Raw genomic sequence first — 23,647 nt, forward strand, 5'->3', positions numbered from 1 at the left:
TAGTGGTTGTGCATCTCAATGGGATTTGGTGTGATTTTCTATAATTTATTATATATATATGTATATTTATACATATATATTTGAATGTGTTCTGATCCAATCCTCCCTCCCCTCCCCCTTTCCCAGACCTCTTTCCCAACTTCTAGGAATCTCTAGCCACTTGTCTAACTGTGCCTGTCATTCACATGCCCTCTTTATCTTCACAAGCCAGAAACCCAAGAGTATTCCATCTTCCTCTCCTAATTTGCATCAGGCACTGTGGTCCAGCTGCTGGCTGTGAACTCTTCTCAGAATTATGGGGCTGAAGGTGTGTTTGACTGCCGGATGGAATATATATGTATATTTGAATTTCACACAGCAAAATTAATTAAAGCAGTCAACTCATTGACATTTAAGGCAGTCCTTTCATACAGCAGCCACCTCTATCTGCTTCTAAAACGTCATCAATCCAAATCAGACCTTCCCCATTTCTGAGCTTGATGCTGGGCCAGAGGTTGGAAGGGAGAACTGTCTTAACAGTGCAGAAATGACAGTCCCCAGCAGCCAAACCACCTTGTCTCTTACTGAAGAATGTTCAGAGCACGAGAGAGTGACGCCAGGGACTTCACGACACCCCCGATCAGCCAGGTCCGCTGAGATGAAATGAGGAGTTATGTTTTTCTCCTCTGGTTGGTTGTTGTAAGATCAAGACACCAACTCTTTTATGAGCTAGAATCAATTCCCTTGCATGTATTGAACACCCCTAGACCAACAGCCAAAAGACTGGCTTTTCATAAATACACATTCTGAAAGCCTGCTGTGACTGGGGTAAACTCCCAGCATGCCGTATAGACAACAGATAAACTATTGTGATCTATATGAGAAAGGGGGCGGGGAGTAGATTAAGTGACATCAGGCTGGTACGTAGCGGGGAGAGTGAGTCTGAGAGCTGGAGTAAAAAGAGGAGTGGGGGGAAGGAATTGTATGCACATCTGGGAAGGAGGGGGGTGAGGGGGAGGATGAGCATGGTTCAAACCTGCACGAAGAGGAGACACGATGAGGCCAGGCTAATTACAGAGGAGTCTATACCATCTCAACAAACAATACGGGCTTTCTATTTTCTTTTTGACAATTGGGTCTCCAACAAATGATCACAATATTTTAAATGGACAATAAAGAGAATCAGTCTATAAATTCAATGCAATCTCAATTCAAAATCCATCACCCCCAAAGCTGGGCGTGGTGACCTGCGCCTATAATGAGGCTGAGAATTGTACATTCAAAGCCATTCCGGGCTAGATGTGGAGACTAAATCTTTAAAATAAACTGAAATACTACAGCAGTATGTTTTATATGGATTGATAAAATATATTGCAAATACAAGAAAATCATATCTCCAAAGAACAGAAGCTCTAGTGGGGTGCGGTGGTAAGGGTACATAAACCCAGAATTTGGGCCGGGGTGGGGGGTGCAGAGGTAGGAGAATCAGACGGCCCAGGACATTCTCTTACATAACAATTGGAGGCCTTGTCTATGGAAGACCCTGTTTCAAAACAAACAGTTCCCTCCAGGATGGGAGAAGGTGGCCTAGAGCATTCTCAGCCTTCCTGACGCTGAGACCATTTAATACAGTTCCTCATGTTGTGATTGTTATAGTTTAAAAACTGGTGGGAAGCAGTCACAGCATACAACATGGCTCACGTAGGAGGTTTATTGAAAGAGGAGAGAGAAGGGGGCAGAGAGGAGGCCAGAGACCGGTCCCTGAGGACAAGAGTGATGGAAGAGGAAGACACTGGCGGTGGGCAAGGCCTGCCTTTTAGAAGGGAGCATAGTGGATGTGCACAGCTTGCAGCTGAGGGCGTATCCCGTCAGAACCCTCTCTAAGGGCAGGCCAGTACCGATGCCTGAATACTTACAGTGATGAGCCCCCCACCATAAAATCATTTCATTGCTACTTCATAACAGCAATTTTGCTACTGTTATGAATCGAAATGTAAATATTGGATGTGCAGGATATCTGATCTGTGACCCCCAAAAGGGGTCACAACCCACAGGTTGAGTACTGGTGACTTGGACTTAGAAAGTTCGAAGAGTGGGAAGTGTCCTTTGCACAGCAGTGAGCTTCCAGGAATAATGCCACCTTCGAAGACATTTGGCTTATGGCAAAGATTATATATTTTGCTAAGTCTTCTATAGAGAGAAGGGGAGGGAGGGGAGGAGAGATGGAAGGAGGAGGAAGTGATATATTGATTTGTACCTACACTGGCTACAAAAAGTATGACAAATTAAGATGGACTATAGTAGACCTAAGTATGAAAAAGACCTTAGCATTAAAAAAAAAAAAAAAACAGAAACTCTTAAGGAGATGCTGCCCTAATTACCTGCAGTGAAGAGATTTTTCTTAATTTCTAATCCATCTTATATAAATAGTTTATAAAATTAAATAAGATGCTCTTTGATGTTATGATGATGCTATAAAATTTCTTAACACTTGTTCTCCATGTTTCTCATTATAAGCCTCTCTAGGATTTTGAAACCTAACACCATTCCATTAATTATACTCCAGGAGGATTATTTTATCGTTTGTGTGTTTGTTTGTCTTGATTTTGGGGGTGGACACCCAGAGCTTCATGCGTGCCAAGCCTGAGTTCTGCCACTGAGCTACTATGTTCCTCACTCAAATCCCTTTGGAAGACGACATACCCTATTGTAATCACGACGCAATGGACAAAGTTTTCTCAAGCAAAACACCAAAATCTATTAAGGACAAACATTGTTCTGTAATCAAATTAAAAACCATTGTTTTAGTCAGGTATGGTGGCCACACCTTTAATCCCCACAAAGGCAGGTGGATCTCCTTGAGTTTGATGCCAGCTGAGGTCATTGAGGTCTACATACAGTGAGTTCCAGGACAGCTAGGGCCACATACACACTGGGACCCTGTCTCAAGAAACAAAACAAAACAAAACAACTCTCTGACTATCAAAAGACACCACTAAAGAAATCTTTTCGTTGTTAGGGAAAAACCCTGAAGGATCAGACAGTCCCCGTAAATGAGAGCAGACATTTGTAATATACAGAACCAAAAGAAGCAGGTACCCGGCATCTAAACTGTTTGAGTAAGGCATGTGGATAAGGATGAATCCACTGGGGACCAAGCTGAGGGAGATGTAGCGGCTTTGCTCTTGAGCATCAGTGGGAAATGGCAGATAAAACTCCCTGGGCTTCTACTAGGAGCCCAGGAGAAACTACAAGGATTCACAGAGCAGCTGGCAGGGACACGTTAGACAAGGCTGAAAGGGAGCAGCTCTCTCCACGGAGCAAGCTGAAATCCCAGTCTGCACACAAAGCATTTTGTTCATGGAAGTGGCAGGCCGGGGCAGACTTTTTACATGTCAACAATGTGGCTGGGAACCCTAAAGCTAACCACAGGGAAGTCAAAGGGGCCTTGCTGAGTTCTGGAAGGCATGATTTCCTGCTCAGGATGGTGGCAGCAGGAGGCATGCAGCTTTTGAAGAACGAGGGGGCCTCCACCCCCTGACACCACTTCCTGTCTAGGTCTATGTAATTCTGTCGATGTAGCATCAGTTAAAATTCAGTTGGACGGGTGACGATATTGGGGAAGAGGGTTTTTTGTTTTGTTTAGTTTTCTTATTTTAACACCATTGACAATACACTCTGCGGAGGTACTATGCTTACCGTGATACCTGCTCTCTATGGAAGAGATGCGGACTAATGCCAGCAAAGGTGTTACAAGCATCCTGTTTACTTCACCCACCGGGCCATGGTCGCCCTTCCTGCGGTGAACATGCTGTTCAATTTCTGAATAAGAATTGCCCGCTGAAGACCCCAATCTTGACAAAACTAAATAGAAGATGGACAGATGGGTATAGATAGATAGGTAGACAGATGGATATAGACAGGTAGATGGAGATAGATAGATGGATGGATGGATGGATGGGGATGGATATACACAGATAGATAAATAGATGGCTATAAATAGATACATAGATAGATGGATATAGATACATAGATGGATGGATGGAGATAGATAGATACATACATGATAGATAGATAGATAGCTGGATGGATAGATGGGTGGATGGATGGATGGATGGATAATTAATACAGTGACTGCCAAACATGCCCAGGGCCTTGGATCCAATCCCAGCACCAAATAAACAGGGAATTGTTGGTGTGTGCCACCATCACTAGCACTGAAGAAATGGGGTTAGGAAGACTAAAGCCCTCAGCTGGAGAGTTTCAGGGCAGCCTGGGCTACAAGAAACCCTGACCAAAAAAAAAATCAAGAACAGAAACAGGGTTGGGTGTGGTGTTACACACCTTTAATCCCAACACAGGGGAGGGAGTTATCTGTGAGTTCTACGCCAGCCTGGCCTAGGTAGTGAGTTTTAACCTGCCCAGGGCTATATAGTGAGACTTTATCTAAACAAACCAGACCAGAATTACGGAACAGATAGTGAGTTAGTCATTTCAAGGTTGGTTTCCTTTTAAGGGCAGGGCTGGGAGCCAGAATAGAGATGGTGACATTCAGTAGTTACTTTAAATTACTCTTTTTGATTAAGGATTTAAAGCAGAGAAGCTCTGTTATCCTGTGTGGTGAAACCAGGTAGTTTGAGGGGTGGTTGTTAACTCGAAGTCCTTGGAATATTGACAGAAGCCTTACTTTCTATCTGGTGACAGAGAATTTCAGCATGGTAACTACTCCAGTTTGGGTTTTAAATCTGGTTTTGTGGGCCAGTGAAGGAGCCTATTCCGCAAAGTAGAGCATTCTGTAGTTGTTTAAAGATATACGATGTGATAGGGATATCATTTCATTGTACAAGCTGAGTGAATGCAAGGGGCTGGGTTGGGGCGTGCCCTGGAGGTGGCCAGCATCAGTCAGCATTTGAAATCTTGGGAAGGGACTCTGGAGAAGAATCCTCTCCTGTTCCAATGAGTCTGTTGATAACCAGAAGTGCTGGTTAATTTGTTCAACTGGATTTAAGCTACTAACATCCCCAACATTCAAATGGAACTGTCGCAGCATTCAGCTCTGCCGCGTCATTTTGAAAGTTAAACTAGTAACAGTCCTGATGGCTGGCCCAATCCATGACATCCCAGTGAGTGTCTGATCTCAGCTTAGCGGGTGTAGGATGGCTGAGCCTGGAGTCCTCAGTCAAGAGTGTGATTCCGCAGTCTTCCCCACAGGCCCTGATGGACGAGGTGCAGATGCTCCAAGATGAGATCAATGGGCTCCAGGCGTCTCTGGCAGAGGAGCTGGTAGCTGAGTCTCAGGAGTCGGACCCTGCCGAGCAGCTGGCCCTGCAGTCCACACTCACTGTCCTGGCTGAGAGGATGTCCACCATCAGGATGAAAGCGGCCGGCAAGCGGCAGCTCCTGGAGGTAACTAGGGCCCTGGAGATGCTTCAGCTCCCATGTCTGAATCAGGCTCTAGTATCTGTTGTTCCGGGTTTGTTGTTGTTTTAATTGGGTTTTGTTTCTGTTCTCTTTTAAATATATATTTTTAAGGTTTTTGCGCACATTCATGTCATATGTGTGTGTGTGTGTGTGTGTGTATAATTTTATGTATTTGTGTAAATTATGGGAACCACAGGTGAGAGAATGCGCAGTGCTGGTTTTTCCACAACAGGTGTAATTCACTTCATGTAATTACCTTTGTTCATGTCAATTTTCTTGTTAATGATGTCATAATATTCTTCTTTATGGTTGTAAGAAATTCCATTGTACACACACACACACACACACACACACACACACACACACAGGAACTCCACATTCCATTTTCCTTACCCAGTCTCTTGCTGGACACCTCGGCTAGCCCCATAGTTTGACTACTGTGAGTTCTAAGTACACATTCCAGTGCAAGTGTGCCATGATTTCCCAGGCCTAAGCACAGGGTTCTGAGCACAGAACTCAGACAAGGGTGTACCTACCAATGTGCTCCAGACGGGAGGCACAGAGTGCAGAAGGCTGGTGGTTGATGGGCTAGAGTCCCATGGACAGGAATTATAGATTTGAGTAATGGTTTGCTGTGATTAAATAAGGACGTTCGATGAGGTTTAGAACTGAGACTGTGAAGTATACCCGTTAGCTAGTCCAAGTGTATTAACTCACAAAAACACCTTTGCACATCTGTTGTCTAGGTTACTTGATTTAAATCTTATTTGGTAGACAGATTTTTTGGCAACATAATAGATATGCTAAAAAAAAAAAAGCCAGCTGTTCTTTTCTTTATATGTATTCTCTTGTAACTAACGGCCTTGGCTTCCAGTGTCTCTGCATCATAATGTCCCCATTACATTTCTGATGCAAACTGAGTGGAGTCTTATATACTACTGATTATATCATAACTAAGTTTACAAAGGCCTCATTGCTGAAGATGTAGGCTCTTTGTAAATTGACTAGCTACAAGGTCACTCAAATCATGTATCTATTCTACATCAACTTAAAATGTGTTTTTCATACTTACTAGTCTCCATGTTAAGATTGTAATTAAAAAAATAATTATTATTGGGACTAGAGAGAGAACTCGGTGGCTAAAGCCCTGGCTATCCCTGCAGAGAGGTCCTGGGGTTCCGTTCCCAGCACACACACACACACACAGTGGCTAACAGCCAGTTCTGGGATGTGCTCTTCTGGTCTCTGCAGGGTTACACGCCACACACATGGTGTACAGGGAAAACACTTTCGCACATAAAATTAAAATTAATACATCTTTGAAATAATAATGGCAATTACTAATGATAGAAGTTTTAAATGAGGTATTTGGAATACCTGATGTTAACTTCTTAATTTTGTCATATATCTCTACTCTATGAAAAGCTTTTGTGGAGTTTGAGAATAAGTCAGCTGCCATCCCAACCTCTCCCTACCATCACAGAAATTCAGATTAAATGTCTGTTGCCATTGACAAAACGCTTCATGCCACTGTCCCGTTCTGATGGTTGGCTAATTTCCATCCTGCCCATGACTGCCAGACCCTACAGGAATCTTGAGAGTGCCTCATTCAACTCTGGGGCACATCCATTCACTGGGGGAAGGGCATGGGAGGGATCTTCACATACAATGAAGAGACAGAGAAATCCTGATTTAGACTTCCGAGATGCGGCCTAAGTTTTGTTCTGTTTCCCACCTGATTGTGTGTGGCCAGGGCTTGGGGCTGTTGCTCTGCTGTTTGGGAATCTCTCACTGCTTGATGCTCCCTCTGAGTTCCCTTCTTCCTAATCCCTCAGGAGAAGCTAAATGACCAGCTGGAAGAGCAGAGACAGGAACAGGCCCTGCAGAGGTACCGCTGTGAGGCGGATGAGCTGGACCACTGGCTGTTGAACACGAAGGCCACGCTGGATGTTGCACTTGGTGCACCCCAAGAGCCCATGGACATGGATGCTCAGCTGGTGGACTGCCAGGTACAAAGATCCTTTAGAACAGCAATTCTCAACCTGTGGGTCATGGCCCCCTTGGGGTGGGTGGGGGGATTGAATATCAGATATCCTGCATATCACACATTTACATTATGATTCATAACAGTAGCAAAATTACAGTTATAAGGAGATAGTTTTATGGTTGGGGGATTACCATAACATGAGACACTGTATTAAAGGGTTGCAGCGTTAGGAAGGTAGAGATGAGTCCACATCATGAAGGACATTTTTTAAAATGTAGAAAACACACTGATAAGACCCTGGTATATTTCCACAAGCTAGAGATTTTATATATTTACAGGGTCAAAAAACAACACATTGCTAAAGCATAATGAAATTCAAACCTGGAACTGATTTTTGTTGTTGTTTTGGTTTGGTTTTTCAAGACAGGGTTTCTCTCTGTAGCTTTGGAGCCTGTCCTGTAACTCGCTCTGTAGACCATGCTGCCCTCAAACTCACTGAAATCCACCTGCCTCTGCCTTCCCAGTGCTGGGACTAAAGGCATGAACCACCATTGCCCAGTTTGGAATTGGTTATTGAAAAACGTCCATGGTATCTAATCTTTGCAAAAAATAACCTCAGAGACTGGAGAGATGACCCAGTAGTTAAGAATGATTGCTTCCTTTCCGGAATATCCATGTTCAATTCCCAGCATCCATATCAGGGACTCTTAGCCTGTAACTGCAGCTTCAGGGGCTCCAATGTCTTTATCCTCCATGGGTGTCTGCACTCATGTGTGAGCACACACATTCCCATAATTAAAAATAGTAACAATAAAATCTTTGTTTGAAGAAAATCAGTACAGTGACTTACATTTCTAAGTCTGTAACCCCAGGACTTGATAACAAAGCTCTTTTCCTCTGCGTTTCTTTGAGTCTTAATTTGTAGCCCTGCTGACCTGGAATGCATTGTGTGAAACAGTCTGCCTCAGACTCATGGTAATTCTCCTGTCTCAGCCGTCTATATCCTAGGATTATAGGTATACACTGCCTGTAATTGCCCATATGCTCCACCATACCCAGTTTACTTTTCTCTTTATTAAAGCAGATTCTCAGAAAGATAGAGTAGGTCGGCCTGGGGTCACGACATTCCTGCCTCCCTCCACCCTGAGTGCTGGGATTACATGTATGCACTACCAAGCCTGGCAAACTTTTAGCATTTTGATTACCATTTTAGAAGACTGTAGACACCCGAATATTTATGGTGCCTATGTTTAATGGCTAAAAAGAAATATAAACTCAGAAGAATTAGTATCAAGGAGTCAAACTGAAATTAATGTCATTGGAAGCCTCAGCGGGTACCCAATTGCCATTTTAATCTATCCTCACATGGTTCTTGGGAAACGTCAACAACTGCCATCATTAGGAAAATAGTGTGCCTTAAAATGTTGTCAGCCTCAGATAAGCGGTTTCTTTCTTTCCTTCCTTCCTTCTTCCTTCCTTTCTTTTTTTTCTCAAGAAGTAACAGACTAAACTTTGGGGCTCACGTGTGCTGGGCAAGGCTCCCACACTGAGCTACAACCCTAGGCATACACCTTATTATGTATTGTGGATACCTGTGCTGGCTTCTTGCTACTGTAACAAAATCCATGAGACGATCAACTTAAAAAGAAGGAAGGGTTATGTCCAAACTGCTGAGAGGTGTCACCCATGCATTCCAGCATTGGTTTAGACACCACAGTTGTACTGTGTTGGAGGTCCAAGGAAGAAGCCTGCTCGGAGCAAAAGGGATAGAGAAAGAGGAAGCATCATGACCCACTTAAACAAGGCATCTGAGATCCCCAACAAGACCCAGGTTCATAAAGATTCCTATCGCTTTTGAATAGCATCAAGCTGGGGCCAAGCTCTTGACATGCCAGCCTGTAAGAGACATTCCCAGTCTAATACTGTGAACTCTCATGTGTCCATCACCAAACTGCATGATTATCAACATGCTACACTTCACATTCGAGTGAAATGCACTTGAAGTCTTTCACTTAAGGGTCTGGGGAGATGACTCCGCAGTTAAGGGCACTGGGTGCACTTTCAGAGGACCAGAGTTCAATTCCAAGGCCACACACAAAGGGCTCACTCCCATCTATAACTCTAGTCTCAGGGGACCTAATGCCCTCTCCTGGCCATGTCGGGCACTGCATGCAAGTGGTGCACAGACACATGCAGGCAAAAACCCACACGCTAAAAAAATTAAAAAGAAATTGTGTGGCGATATATTTTTTATGATTTATTAAAGCCACTGGAGATCAAAATAGTAAAGCAGTCATACTAGTTAGCTATAGAAGCTAGCCGGTGGTGGTATTGCGGTACACAACTTTAAACCCAGGACTCAGGATTAAGAGGTAGACAGATCTCTCTTAGTTCAAGGTCACACTGACTACACGAAATTGATCCAGTCCTAAAGAGAAACAGCTCACACAAAGATGATCTCAGCACTTGGGATCACATGCCTTTAATCCCAGGATTTGTGAGAGGTATTTAAGACAGGGGCAGGGTCTCAGAGCTGGTATTCATTCTCCAGCCACATTGAGGATAGGAAGGCATACATTCTCCAGCCACGCTGTGGATAGGCAGCAGTCTGAGGCTTGGAGACAGGATCAGTCCTTTGAGCTGGCTAGAGGTAAGATGGACTGGCTTGGCTGCTTTTCCATTCTGATCTCCCGTGGCTTTAATAAATCATAAATAACGTATCACCCCAAAATTGTAACTAGATGATTCCAGAAAACCCTGCCCAATCCGCAGGACTAAATATCAGCGAGCACAATTTCATAGCTCTCCTATGTGGCATCAAAAGAGCCCAGCCAATAGCATTAGTTAATGACGCCTGCTTTCTTACTGTGTGGTATACCACAGTGGCCTTTCTTATCCATATTTTCAGGCTTATGATATTGGTCATTATCACTTAGATCATGCAGTGCCTTAAGATTCCTCTGTAAGAGCCAGCAGTGTTGTTCTCTGGCCTGACTGTGAGGATGGAAGAACTAGATGGGAGTGTTTCCTGTAGAAGTCGAGGCACACGTCTATTTTAAACATTTCCTTTTAGGGCTTACAATTAACACTCAGATTAGTATTTCAGACTCATGTGATGCTGGTTTTGCCACCCCTACTTTTGGGTATATCCGTTTTCAAGGAAATTCACAAACCTGCGCTGTAGTTGACATTATTCTGGCAACATAGCTCAGGATATTTATAAAGTAGCAGGATGTGTTTTCATATTATTTATGGAGTGGGAAGTATATGGCATTGAAACTAAGCAGACTAATCAATTTGATTCTTCAAATCTAATACTTATTTTAAATCGTTTAAAATACAAACATAAATACAGTTAAAATCTAGACCCTAGTAAGTTAAAATTTAATATGAAAACGTTAAAGAAAATCTTATGAATTTAAAATCTAGAACAAAATTGTTTGCTTCATAATTATAATTGACTATCACATGGGATTGGAGTCATAATTTGGGCATAGTGGTGCACGTCTTTCATCCCAGCATTTGGGAGACAAAAGGGGATCTCTAGGAGTTGAAGGCCAGCCTGGTCTACATGGAGAATTCCAGGCCAGCCAGGGCTACGTGCTGACACCCTGTCTCAGGAGGAAAAAAGAAGAATTGGAGTCACACAATGACATTTGTGGGCTCGGAGACTTTGCTTGTGAGCCCCCCCCCCCGGGGTGAAAAGGACTGTGTAGACTTATAAAATCTGCGTTGAATTCATTATTATATTAAGTGTTCTGATCTTCACTTTTGTATTCCTTTCCTTTCCTTTTGTGGTAAGACCCCACATAGCCCAGAGTTCTACATCTGGACCCTCAGGCTACAGGAAGAGTGACACTGGGTCTGGCTTGAACATTTGAAACCCCACCCCCACCCCCTCCCTTCCCCACCCCCCTCCCACACCCCACACCCCCAGTGATGCTTGTCTTCCAGTGAGGCCATGCCTACTCCAACAAGGCCATTCCTCCTAATAGTGCCGTGGGGGCCATTTTCTTTCAGACCATCACAGACCTCCATTTCAAAGAGTTTAGAGTAAGAGACATAACAACAGCATGATTTATGAGGAAAATACAGTGGCCTGGCCCATTTTATTTATGTATTTTCAGTCTTTTGTTTTGGGTTTCATAACAGATCTTACTTTAAAAGAAAGAGGTTATTTTTCGTTTCTTTCCTGTTCAGTCTCATCCCTGGAGGGAGAAGTCCAAGATTTGTGATAGAAAGGAGGAAAAGACTTTAAAATGTAAGATCAAAGCTGTGTCAGGATCGAAAGTTCTTAGGCAGCCTGGTCTTCAAAATCACTGTGTTGAAGATGACAAAGGAGAAGTTGATAGTGTAATAATTTTGCTAACATCGGTAATCTAAAACGACGATAATAGGACTAATAGTAACAGCATAACATTCGGGCAGTGACCCTTTGTGCATGTTGGCTGTACCAAATGTGTTTTCCATATGCCTTTCCCAATGTACCTTTAACTCTAGAGTATCTAATTTTTCTAAAAAGAGAAAAGGAAAGACGAACAGGTAACCCCACCCCCCCGGAAGTACATACCCTATTCTTTAAAGTTGATAAAGCCACAGACACCTGGCCTGTGTGCGAAGTGACTACCGAGGGCTGTCTGGAAGCAGTCTCCAGGGCCTGGCAAGACGGGACAACCTTGCCCTTGTTCTCCCGTTGCAGAACATGCTCGTGGAAATAGAGCAGAAGGTGGTGTCCCTGTCACAGCTGTCCGTGCACAATGAGAACCTGCTGTTGGAGGGCAAGGCTCACACGAAAGATGAGGCAGAGCAGCTGGCAGCGAAGCTGAGGATGCTCAAAGGGAGCCTCCTGGAGCTGCAGAGGGCCCTGCATGACAGGCAGCTCAACATGCAGGTGAGCGATGCTGCCGAAAGCCCGGGCTGATGCAGTGTTTGGGACGCTCACCACTCTGTAAGTGGCGGTAGAAGGTGTTGGAGACAGAAGCACACACTTTCAGCATGTCTGTCCATTTGCATTCGGCCTCCGCCCTGGGTTTCCAGCTTGTCCCTTAACGCCCATCCACCACATAGATGTGACGATGTAGTTCTGCTGTGACAAGGTTGCTTTTCTCTTGGATTCCTCTTACAGTCCACTCTCTGGATGTTTTGAGACTGTTTTATGTAGCTTGTGCATTCAAATCCTCCCTTACAACAGGTGAGCGAATCTTCCCACTGTAGTAACACTGTGATCCCTGACAGTCAGTTTTATTTTACGTTTCTGTTTATTTATTATGTACACAGTGTTCTGACTTGTAGGCATACCAGAAGAGGGCCCCAGATCACCAAGTGGTTGCTGGGTGTCTGTCTTCGTAAGAGGCTTAGGCCATTTTCACACAATGTCACCTATGGAAGGAGCATAGCATTCATTCTGTATAAACAGCAAATTGTAGTCCTGCAGAGATGGCTCAGTGGTTCAGGTCACTGGCTGTTCTTCCAGAGGACCCAAGTTCAATTCCCAGCACCCACATGGCAGCTCACAGCTGTCTCTTAGCTCCAGTTCTAGGGTACCCAACACACATGCAGGCCAAACAGCCATGCACATAAATACATTAAAAAAATTTTTTTTTTTTAAATTGCTTTATGAAGAAGTGGTTCATCTCAGGGCTAGCATTTCCCAATTCTCCAAGGACTATTCCAGGAATAGTTCTACTTTTCCAAAACAAACATCCCAGGTAGCCCCACCCCATGGGTCTCTAGTGAAAGAAACCACACTTCCTCCTCCCCAGGCAGAAGGGAAAACTGCTATCAGACCCCTGGAAAACAGATTCCAGGCTTGCCTTCCTCATTCCAGTACCACCTCACCCCAGGGGAGAGAGCTGAAATAGGAACTAGATTCTTAGTCATTTTTGTTTGCGCAGGGTCAACTCTTAGCTTTTAAAATGGCTAAGTGGGTCAGAAAAATCTACTAACTCAAAAACCAAATATAACAACACAGGAAACATTCTACGGGACAGTTTTTTGATGCTGTGATTTTTTTTTTTTTTTTAATTTTCATTGGAAACTGTGGACTTGCTTAGTCAGACAGATGAGTCCTTAGAATCTGGAGGTACGTCTGGGTCTGTAAACAGTGGTGAGGGCTCACGTTTCAACTGTCTTTTTTCTTTTTCTTTTTTACAAGTCCAAGGTTTCTGAGGTAATTTGAAAGACACACTGAAGGTCCACCGAGAATAACCCAAGTAGAAGTATGCGTGGGTTCTGAGTCTCGAAGGGGATCTTCTGGATAGGTTCTGGGGAATGGACCATGACTGAATTAAATAGCAGAGAGGAAGTGGCCTGGATCCCAGGAGAGACAGAAAAGATCATGGCCACCAAGACAAGTACTTTGTAGCTGGAATGGCTGTGGTCGGGACTTCAGTCTTGGATGCTGACTCCTTGGGATGTCACTGTGTATCTCTAAATCACCGTTTCTCTCTTGCCTGCATGAGCCAGGGTCTCTGAGAGCTCATTTTGCAATGGTGGTGCTCACACATTGGGGTTCTCCTTGGTCTCCTGTGCCAGAAATCTTCTCCCATAAACTCACAACTTTACAGAAAAGCACTATTATCATTGAGAGAAATTCCTGGGAAGGAGGGACGTTTAGAGAACGAGGTGTAGTGAGTCATCCACTCTGAACACGTTGCTCACAAGATAAAACGGCATATTTTAGACTAAAGGAGCTCTTACTGCTGTACCTGACCCAACGTCTCTAGTTGGGAGGGAAATACGTGCCCAGCACATAGGAGCTCACATGGGGATGTCGAATATTTCTTCTACATTTGATGGCTTGCTTCATTGTAGAGCAGTAACACCAAAGAGATAGAGACACAGATATAGTCTTGTCATTCTGACAAATGTCAGTCATTTGTCTGTTGTCTTACTATCGACGTGATGAAACACCATGACCAAAAGCCACTTGGGGACAAAAGGGCTTATTTGGCCTATGCATCCTGAATCACATTTTAGCATGGAGGGCAGGAACTCAATCAGGACAGGAATCTGGAGGCAGGAACTAATACAGAGGCCATGAAGGAGTGTCAATCACTGGCTTCCTCTCCTTGGCCTGCTCTGCCTGCTTTATTGTAACACTCAGAGCCATTAGTCCAGTTTCAGCACCACCCACAATGGCCTGGGCCCTCCTACATCAGTCACCACAGGGAGGCTCCCCCCCCCCACATTAAGGTTTCTTCTCCTCAGTAGATTCTGGCTTGTGTCAAGTTGACATAAAACTAGCTGGCAAAACTATGAATCATGAGGTTGGAGGAAAGAAAACCCAGGTATAGAAAACCAAAGCTCGTCCCCTGGAACGGTGAGTTAGGATGCTGAAATGAAGAGAGAAAGGAGGCTGTGTGAACTGGGGTGGCAGACTCTGTCTGCCATCCTACTTGGGGGGACCGAGGGACAGTGGTGTGTCAGCCTCAGAATTAGTGGCAGGATGACCCAGCTTTGCACTTCATCAGATTGTAGTCATGGTGACCATGCTGATGTTCTCAGTTGCATTTCTGTGTGGGGGAATAGTCAGACCGTAGCCGTTCCCTAGTTCTGGGATACCCTCCCCTAGTTCTGCGTCAGGGTTATTACTTCTCCATGCCCCCTGAAGTCGTCCTTTGAAAAATGCTCCCCGAGCAGCCTAGCAAGTCTTTCCCATCACTTCCTTTCCCTTACCCCCTCTCCCTCTCTTCTGGCCCTTGTGTGTAACCCAGCCTTTCTTGGATGTTGGTCAGTTGTCTGTGCTGCATCCCCATATCTGGCTGCTGCTTTGCAAAGTACGCTGGCCTTCAAGATGAGCATCTCATGCATATGTATGTATTTAATGAGTGAATGGTCTCTTTCGCTTTTTTTTTTAAAGCCTTATGATCCATCCCTTCACATTTAAACATGGGTGAGAAGAAAGAAAGGCTTTGATTCTCAACTAGTCTCATGTAAAGTATGGGACTAGTCGGACATTTCCCATCCCATTAGAATAACGAAGCAGGAAGGTTGCCTGGGTGATGAGTGACTACTTTCCTGCTTTTTCCCTAGCCAAACTTTACCGAGGCAGCAAAGAAGCAGTGGGTGGGAGGGAGGAAAGGAAGCAGCGTGTTTTAGGATTGTGACTTGTAATTAATTATCACACTGGGTTCCTTTAAAATCCCCTAGGTAAGTTTTTGAATTTGTAGGATGGCAAGCGCTGTGTCCACAGTTGATTGACAGTTTATTATGCTAATTTTCATGGCACTGAAAAGCCCTTGCTCAAACAGCAACTATTTATTATTGGGGGCGGTGACAGGGTGGGATGGGGTGTGTTTCTCTATTATGTAGTCCTGGCTGTCCTAGAACTTCCTATGTAAAACAGGCTGGCCTTGAACTCAAAGAAATCAGCCTTTGCCTCTGAGATACTAGGAGCTATTTGTTTATACAGGAATATATAAACAGATCTTTTTGAATAGCAGACATTCACAAATCAAGAGTTCTAGAATTAATTCAAGGCTGGGGGACACACAGGTAGGACCCTGACACCCACTTTGATTCCTTTCTTTGTGCATTTATTTTCCAAGGGTTTTATCTTTTTAATTTTTAGAGCTTTTGACATTTTTACTTCATCTTTGAAGCTTTTAAGCATGTATACAATGTGAAATATGTCTTTATCATATTCACGTCTTATTCCCCTCCTCATCTGCCCTTAGGACCTTCAATTTGATGTCCTCTCCCTTCCTTCCTTCCTTCCTTCCTTCCTTCCTTCCTTCCTTCCTTCCTCCCTCTAACTTTTTATTTATATTTTAACCCCCTGGATCCAATTAGGGCTGCCTTCTTGTGAAATGCAGTGTTGTTGGAGGTGGGGTGGGTCAAGGCTTCCTGCCTCTTGAAGTGTCTGGTGGTTGGCCACTTCCTGCAGCCCTTGAAAGGCAAATTGAGGGAGTGTGTGTGTGAGGGGTGTGGGGAGCTAGAGGATGTTCAGCTGTCTTGGAAGCTCTTGCTGTGTGTTACTGAGCATCTCAGCACCGTGACTAGATAGATGCCCGACAGAAGCAACTTCAGGGATGAAAGGTGTGTTTTAGTTCATCTTTTCAGAGCTTTGACTCTCTCCATGACCTGATGTTAACATTAGTGGCAAAGGCAGAGACATCGTGGCCTATGGGCATGACAAAGCCAAGCTCTTCAACTCAGGCAAACTGAAAAACAGAGAAAATAATACAAGGACAGGGCCAGGACCATGACAGACCCATAAAATGCCACCAGTGACTGTATTCCTGTAACTGGGCTGCTCTTTGGTTGGTTTCACCATTTCCTAATTGCCTATTTAGAATGTGAATCCTTGAGCGGATTAAAACCATGGATTAGGTTGGAGCATTCATGACCTGCAGACACCCAGAGAAGTATGCCTTACTGTTCTCTCCAGCCAGCCCAGGTTGACGGTCATGATTAACTATCATGCTTTGCTCATCCCAAATTCTGGAATGTCAGTTCAGCTGTGGACTTCCACATCTCTCAAAGACATGGGTCTTTTTGGTTGGCAACCTTCTAGAAAACTCTATGAGAAGCAAGTACTTGCTATTGTACCTATTTTGATACTCCATGACCTGGACAGATGGTCCAGCGTGAAGCTTTTAGAGAAAGGACAGCAAATTTTGATGTGTAATGACTATCTGGGTAACATACATTACCTTTGTGTGAATTTTAAAATTTCATAAAAGATTATCTGGGTAACATACCTTTGTATGAATTTTAAAATTTCATAAAAGAATTTTTTATTATTTTTTTGTGAAAAAAAATTGGAAAAATATTTGACTACTTCGGAAAAAGATGGGCCTCCCTGTAAATACTTCTGGGCACAATCATCTGTTCATTCTTCTTGTTCCTAAAAAATGTCACAACTTAGATGGTTTTGGTGTTACCATGTTTTAAAAACATGTGGTGTCATGTCCAAATGGCAGTGGTTTGAATTCATTATACAACCCACACCAGAGGAGTCCTGTGTCTACTGTGGTGAGCTTTTCCTGTGGGTGGTATGGCCCTTGATTCTCATCTTATTCCATTCAAACCAGGGAGCCACACAAGAGAAAGAAGAGAGTGATGTTGACCTCACAGCCACTCAGAGCCCTGGAGTTCAGGAATGGCTGGCCCAAGCCCGTACCACACGGACCCACCAGCGGCAGAGCAGCCTCCAACAACAAAAAGTAAAGCATCCCCTGCCTTCCTCTAGATGGTAGCTCTGCCATGAAAAGAACTTGGGGAGGGGGTTTCTATAGCCAAGGTTTTTATGGGCGTGGCTTTGGTTTATTTTCAATTGCAGGAATGGAAACTAGGCCAGGCAATTTCCCCATTGGATGACATCCCTAGCATCATCACAGTTCTTCACTGATTGACTTTACCTTATTTCTGAATGAAGCAGGACAGCCCTTTTGGCCTGCTTCTCCATAACTGATGGGATGCTGGGTGGCTGGTCATTGCCAGGCTGGCGTATGTTTAAGGTTACACCATATAATTCAGCTGTAACTTTGCTTTGTGAGTTGCTCTTTATATATATATATATATATATATATATAAAGATATTTCAAAGAAATGTAATATGGGTTTTTTTGTTAACTTTTGAGGAGATAGACACCTCACGAAATCAGATCGTAGATGGTTATGACCCAAATGATTGCTGTTGATTAATCTGCTTGAAGACACTAACTCTGTGTAAAAGGCACACTTAAGTTTTTCTCCTGTCTAGTTCGAACTTAAACAAATTTACCGTGGATGAGGAAAAGGTCAAATCAGATCGGCTGACAATGCAGCTGGTAAAAGACTGTCTCCATGTCTTTCAGAGCCTGTCCTGGTTAGCTCAAGACAGCCTTGACTTGGACGGGAAGGAACATAATTCACCACATGGGGGCACCATTGCCCAGCAAAACTTTTCTGTCCCTTTGCCTTTCCCAGAGCAGGAGAATCTGCCTAAGCTGTGCCTTTCACACTGTGCACGGATTGCTAGTCATTCGAGCCCTTGATGTTCTGTAGATAGAGCAGGGAGTGACCACAGACAGTCCTCTGAAGTGACAGCAATGTTTGCATTTGTGCAGGAGTTCGAACAGGAGCTAGCTGAGCAGAAGAGCCTTCTCCGCTCAGTAGCCAGCCGCGGAGAGGAGATTCTCACCCAGCATTCTGCAGCCTCAGAGGGCTCAGGTGGCCTTGGGTATGTTTTGAAAGTCTGCAACTTTCCCTCCATGTTGCGTTTGCCCGTTGCTTGCTCAGCTACTTTCCAGTATTTCACACAAGGCACTCAACACGCGACAGCAAACGCTCCTGCACCACCAGGCATTTTGCTGTGTGGATAGAAAAGTAATGACAACCAATGACAACCTTCCTGGATGCCCAGCACATCTATCCCCAGACACACCCGAGTTTCTCAGTCAGAGGGGAAATGTGATGTCAAATTGGATGTATGGTGTTTCTAACTGATGCCTATGCCTAAGTACGGAACACTTTTTTTAAGAACCCACCTGGGACGCGTATACCGGTAAAGTGGTGAGAGCCTGTAACAGGTCTCTCCCTGCAATTTCTCCATGCAAAGTTTCTGACCTGGCTTGGAGTGGAGACTTTGCAAGTCTTACATACAGAGAGAGAAACATTAGGAAAGAAGTAGAGCATCTGCAAGGTGGACAGACGAAGGAACTGTAGTCAGCGGGACATACCTGTGTTAGGAGCCACTCGCCTTGGGACCGTGGCTTGCTTAATAATGCAGTTAGGATAATAAGCAGCAACAAGCATTGCTAATGATACAAAGAAAATCTCCTTTTAAAATCTGAAGTACTTTTGTGGGGTTTTTGGTTGTTGTTTGTTTGTTTTGTTTGGAGACAGGGTTTCTCTGGAGCCCTGGCTGTCCTGGAACTCACTGTAGACCAAGCTGGCCTTGAACTTAGAGACATGCCTGCCTCTCGAGTGCTGTGATTAAAGGTGTGCGCCACCACCACAGTGCTAAAACACTTTTGTTTTTAAGCCCCTTATGTCCATGTGTTGCCTATGCTTGAGGTTTGCTTGGGTCTCTTGGCAAGCATCTTTGTTTACCAATTCTAAACATTGTCTTCAGCAGAAATCACACAAAAGAAAGAGAATGTGTTAGAAAGATATTATAAGATATTACTTATAGTGCCAAATAATCAAAAAGGCAAGAGTACCTACGAGCATCAAGGAAACAAATTGTGCACACCTGTAATCTTAACAAGATGTTAGCATCAGAAATCAGGTGGCAACTAATGGACAGTGTGACTTAAGTCAGACATGTAATAACTAAGGGACAGTACGACTTAAATGAAAGCATCCTGTGCACATGGATAGAAAATCCACTGTAAATAATGTAACCCTTCAGACAGCAGATTCAGGGACTAAACTAGGTATGTACTTTAGTCAACATGGGCACACAACACTTCCCAGTGCCAGTACATACAGGCATCACGGGATACAGGAGCAAGTTGTATTAAACCGTAAGCGGGCTAAGACAATCACTACTGTCTTTACTAAGGTCTTTAAGGTACATCAGCAGTAAAGCCCCAACTAGGAAGGAAACCTTTCTCCCGGACTGGGAGAGCAGGGGCTGTCTTTACTCTGTGCCCGCTCCCAGGTCCTCTAAGGTTCTCACACGGCTCCCTTAGAGTTTTGTGTCTTTACTTCCCTGTTTTTTACATACAAGACTGTTAGTGTTTTATGCTTGGCAGGCAATTGGTTCCACAAAAGATCTGTGAGAATCTTGCAATCTTATGCAGCCTTTTTCTGGTTAAAAAAAGTTGCTGTTCCCCCCCCCCCCCCCCGCTTCTCCTTGGCCTTCAGAGTTGGCTAGAACCCAGACAACAGATAAACATCTATGAGTTGCTCTTTCAAATATTAATCTCGTGTAAAAAGAAATGTATCCTGCTGAGCTTAGCTTTCTGGAGAAGATTCACTTAAAAAAAAAAAAACAAAAACAAAACTGACAAATTCTTCAATGGTTACATAAATTCCTTAGAAAAATTACCCCTCAGTGTTAAGTTCACATGCTCTTGTCAAGTCTCTAGTTACTTCTAAGGCTACAAAGGAAAATGAACCGGGGAATTCATTGACATGAAAGAATATTTTCCCATGAGAAATAAAAAGACCACATTCCAATTTAAAACTAATTGCTCTATTTTTATATGTGTCACTCATGAAATATAAAAAACTTCAACGGTAACGACCCCCTTGGTTTGATACTGAATTTTCATGCACACAAGTGGGCTGTAACCAACACAGAATACTTTAAAGAAATTTACTTTCACGGGAGCTTTAAAACTTTCTTTTCCATTTTGAAAGTGTGTGTGTGTGTTTTTTTTTTTAATTCCATACAATTATAGGCACTTCTTTTCAATACTAATATCTAAGATCAGTGTATGTTAACACATAGATTATTAACCCCCACATTCTAAATGGTTGCTGTTCATCACATACAGCTGTAGGCAAAGCACATGTTCTATTTAATTTTCAAAACGGCATAACATGAGCAGGGCAGAGGTGGTGCCCACCTTTAATCCCAGGACTTGAAAGACTGAAGCAGGCTGATCTCTGTGAGTGAGTTCAAGGACAGCCTGGTCTACAAAGTGAGTTCCAGGACAACCAGGGCTACATAGAGAAACCCTGTTTCAAAAAACAAAACAAAACAAAACAACAAAAACCAACCAAACAAACAAACAAAAAACCCTATAGAGATGCCATGTTTGTTCATATGTACACAATGCTGACTGCTGTCCTAGGAATTCTGCCTGTCCTGTTTTCTGCATGCTGAGGATGGAACCCGGGTCCTCATGCATGCCAAGACAAGTACCATGTGCACCCTCTCCCCGCCTCGGGTCAGATTCCTACTCTGAAAGCCTTCCTCTCCCACCCAGCACTGTTTTAGTCCCCTCATATGTCCCCTCCACAGTGTGTCCTGAACATCCCTTAGGCGTGGTAAAAGCTCTGGCAAATAATATTTTTCAGATTTTGAATCAATGTATAGGCTATTTGACAAAGGACCCTGGTCAGTGGCCATAGTAGGATTCCTGATTGTGAAGGTTGCATTAATTTTATTTCAATGGGTTTGCAATACTTATGTGTTTGTGATTCAGATATGTGAAGACAAATAAGCTTATAATCTCAATGTTTCTATTTTAATTTGTATTTTTATTTATTTAAGGTGCAAATCAATGATTAAGATAATCTTTTCCCAATTTTTTAAGGCCAGGTCTATTAATACCATTTAAGTTATCTGCCTTCCTTCCTTTTTCTTTCTTTCTTTTTTTTTTCTTTGCACACATTGTAAACTTAGATTATTTATTCCTCTAATAGTGAAAAACCTGCTGTGTTATCCCAGGAGTTGGGGATGGAAGGGACAGAGTCATCTGCTGAAGACCACATGAGAATGAGATGGGAAAGCCTCCATCAAGAGTTTAGTGCCAAGCAGAAACTGTTACAGAATGTTCTGGAACAGGAACAAGAGCAAGTGGTACCAAACATTTTCTTTCTTTCCTTCTTTACTTTCCCTTGGGTTTGTGAAATAGGGTCTCATGGGACCCAGGTTGCCCTGGAATGTGCTGTGTAGCCGAGGGTTGCCTTGGACTCCTGACCCTTCTGCTCTGCCTCTCCAGAACTGGGATTACAAGCACAACCACGCCCCGTGCCCTGCCTAAATTTATCTTTTATATATTAACTAATATAAGAGGTACATGGTTTATGCTCAGGGAGTAAAGCTGGAGAGTAATCTGTATTTTCATACTAATTCTGAAATAGACATGAAGTATTTTCCTTAACAAGGCATGTTTCACATTTCCCTCAGTACTTGTCTTTTATGTGAAATTTTATGTGATTTCTATATAGTATTTTTCCTCAAAAATGACTAATGTCTGATTTCTCGTTAGCATGGACCATTAAAGTTCAATTTAGTTTTTCAGTGTTGAGAATTGGTATACCCTTGCTTTCTACAAATCTGAAACTAAACTGCCTGGTCACTCCACTTTCTATTGTTACTTCCAGGATCGAATCCTTTAGAAGGTTTCAGTGAGAAAGGTATTGGAGCCTTAGAGGATCTTGGAGAAAGAAAAAAAAAAGCGTGGGGGGAAGCCAGTGGTCAGGTAGGGCAGTTATTGGCCCTTCTGCAAGGCTGGTTCCTGGGTTGGATTTTGTGTGATATTCGGCTTGACTCCAGCAAGCATACAAAATCCAAGGGAGCGGAATAGGCAACAGAAAGTTCCAGAGAAGTAAAAATTATTGGTTCAGTCTTTGCAGAAGCCAGGAACCAAGAGGGAGAGCAGAGGAACTTGAGAGTTTAAAGGGGTGACGAATAAGCCAGAGACCTGATGCCTTCAACAGCTGTGGCTCAGGGCCGCTGGGACTCTGGCCCAGGCCTCTGTTCTGAGTTAGCAGTGTCTGCCTAGCTCACTCTAGGGCAGTGGTTTTTTCCAGTGGGGTAGGTCCTAGGGTCTCTACTGTTGGTTCTGAAGAATCGGCTGTCTCACCACTCGGCCCGGGTCTGGGTAAGGGATGGAGGAGCTAGCTGCACACGTAACAACGATAATAGTTGATCAGGCACAGACAGGTGCTTTCAAGGCATGCACCATAACGAGGGCACAACCCCACAGGGAAGCCTGAAAGGGGATGGCCTAACGGTGGCAGTGCATCCTGGGAGCGGTGCCATTCTTCCCTCATAGCCACACATGGGTATTCCACCTTCCGGAAACTCCTGGCAGCCCGCGCCTTCCGCGCCTTCGCTCTCCTCCTCTGGTCAGCGAGTCTGCAGCAGCTGTCATGTGGCCGAGAGCATCACATTCTCAGATGTTTCCCGTGGCAGAGTCATATCCGCCCTGACACTAATAATCTACGTCTTCCGCACAGACCTTCTCGCTTTGCCTGAATTAGCCCTTTCCTTACAAGCCTGGTCAAATGTTTCTCACATGCAGAGATGGGCTTCCTGGAGGAAGACCTCCTGAGTCTGGATGTCTGGCTTGCCTTCATGCCACAGTATTTTCCCCATTCTTTGAGATGTGAGCAGAAGGTACAACCCAGGATTAGAGATTCCCTTCTTTCGTGGCTGCCTTATGCCACGAAATATGCTTATTTTATCCCTGCTTATTTTTCATCCCTTAGATGGAGGCCTAAGCCTACTGTGCCCTCTGTCCACTCAGGCCACAGCACCTGTGTGAACCCCCCCTCCCCAGCACCACACACGGAGCTCATCACGGACAACTCCATTCCTGTCAGTGTTGGTGACCAGCCTTTTCCACACTGAGCTTACTAGACCCACCT

General features: G+C 43.9%; 1 protein-coding gene across 1 annotated transcript in view; it reads left to right on the forward strand.

Annotated features, from left to right (window-relative positions):
• The window catches only part of Syne1 (spectrin repeat containing nuclear envelope protein 1), a 419,055-nt gene that overhangs the window by 281,653 nt on the left and 113,755 nt on the right, over positions 1–23,647 (forward strand). Inside the window, exons 95-100 of the mRNA XM_051205995.1 lie at positions 5,179–5,385; positions 7,236–7,409; positions 12,087–12,278; positions 17,425–17,556; positions 18,442–18,554; positions 21,695–21,851. Of these exons, the coding sequence (XP_051061952.1) occupies positions 5,179–5,385; positions 7,236–7,409; positions 12,087–12,278; positions 17,425–17,556; positions 18,442–18,554; positions 21,695–21,851 (975 nt within the window). The remainder of the gene's footprint in view (positions 1–5,178; positions 5,386–7,235; positions 7,410–12,086; positions 12,279–17,424; positions 17,557–18,441; positions 18,555–21,694; positions 21,852–23,647) is intronic.

This window comes from Phodopus roborovskii, unplaced genomic scaffold (genome assembly GCF_943737965.1).
Source record: "Phodopus roborovskii unplaced genomic scaffold, PHOROB, whole genome shotgun sequence".
Lineage (NCBI taxonomy): Eukaryota > Metazoa > Chordata > Mammalia > Rodentia > Cricetidae > Phodopus > Phodopus roborovskii.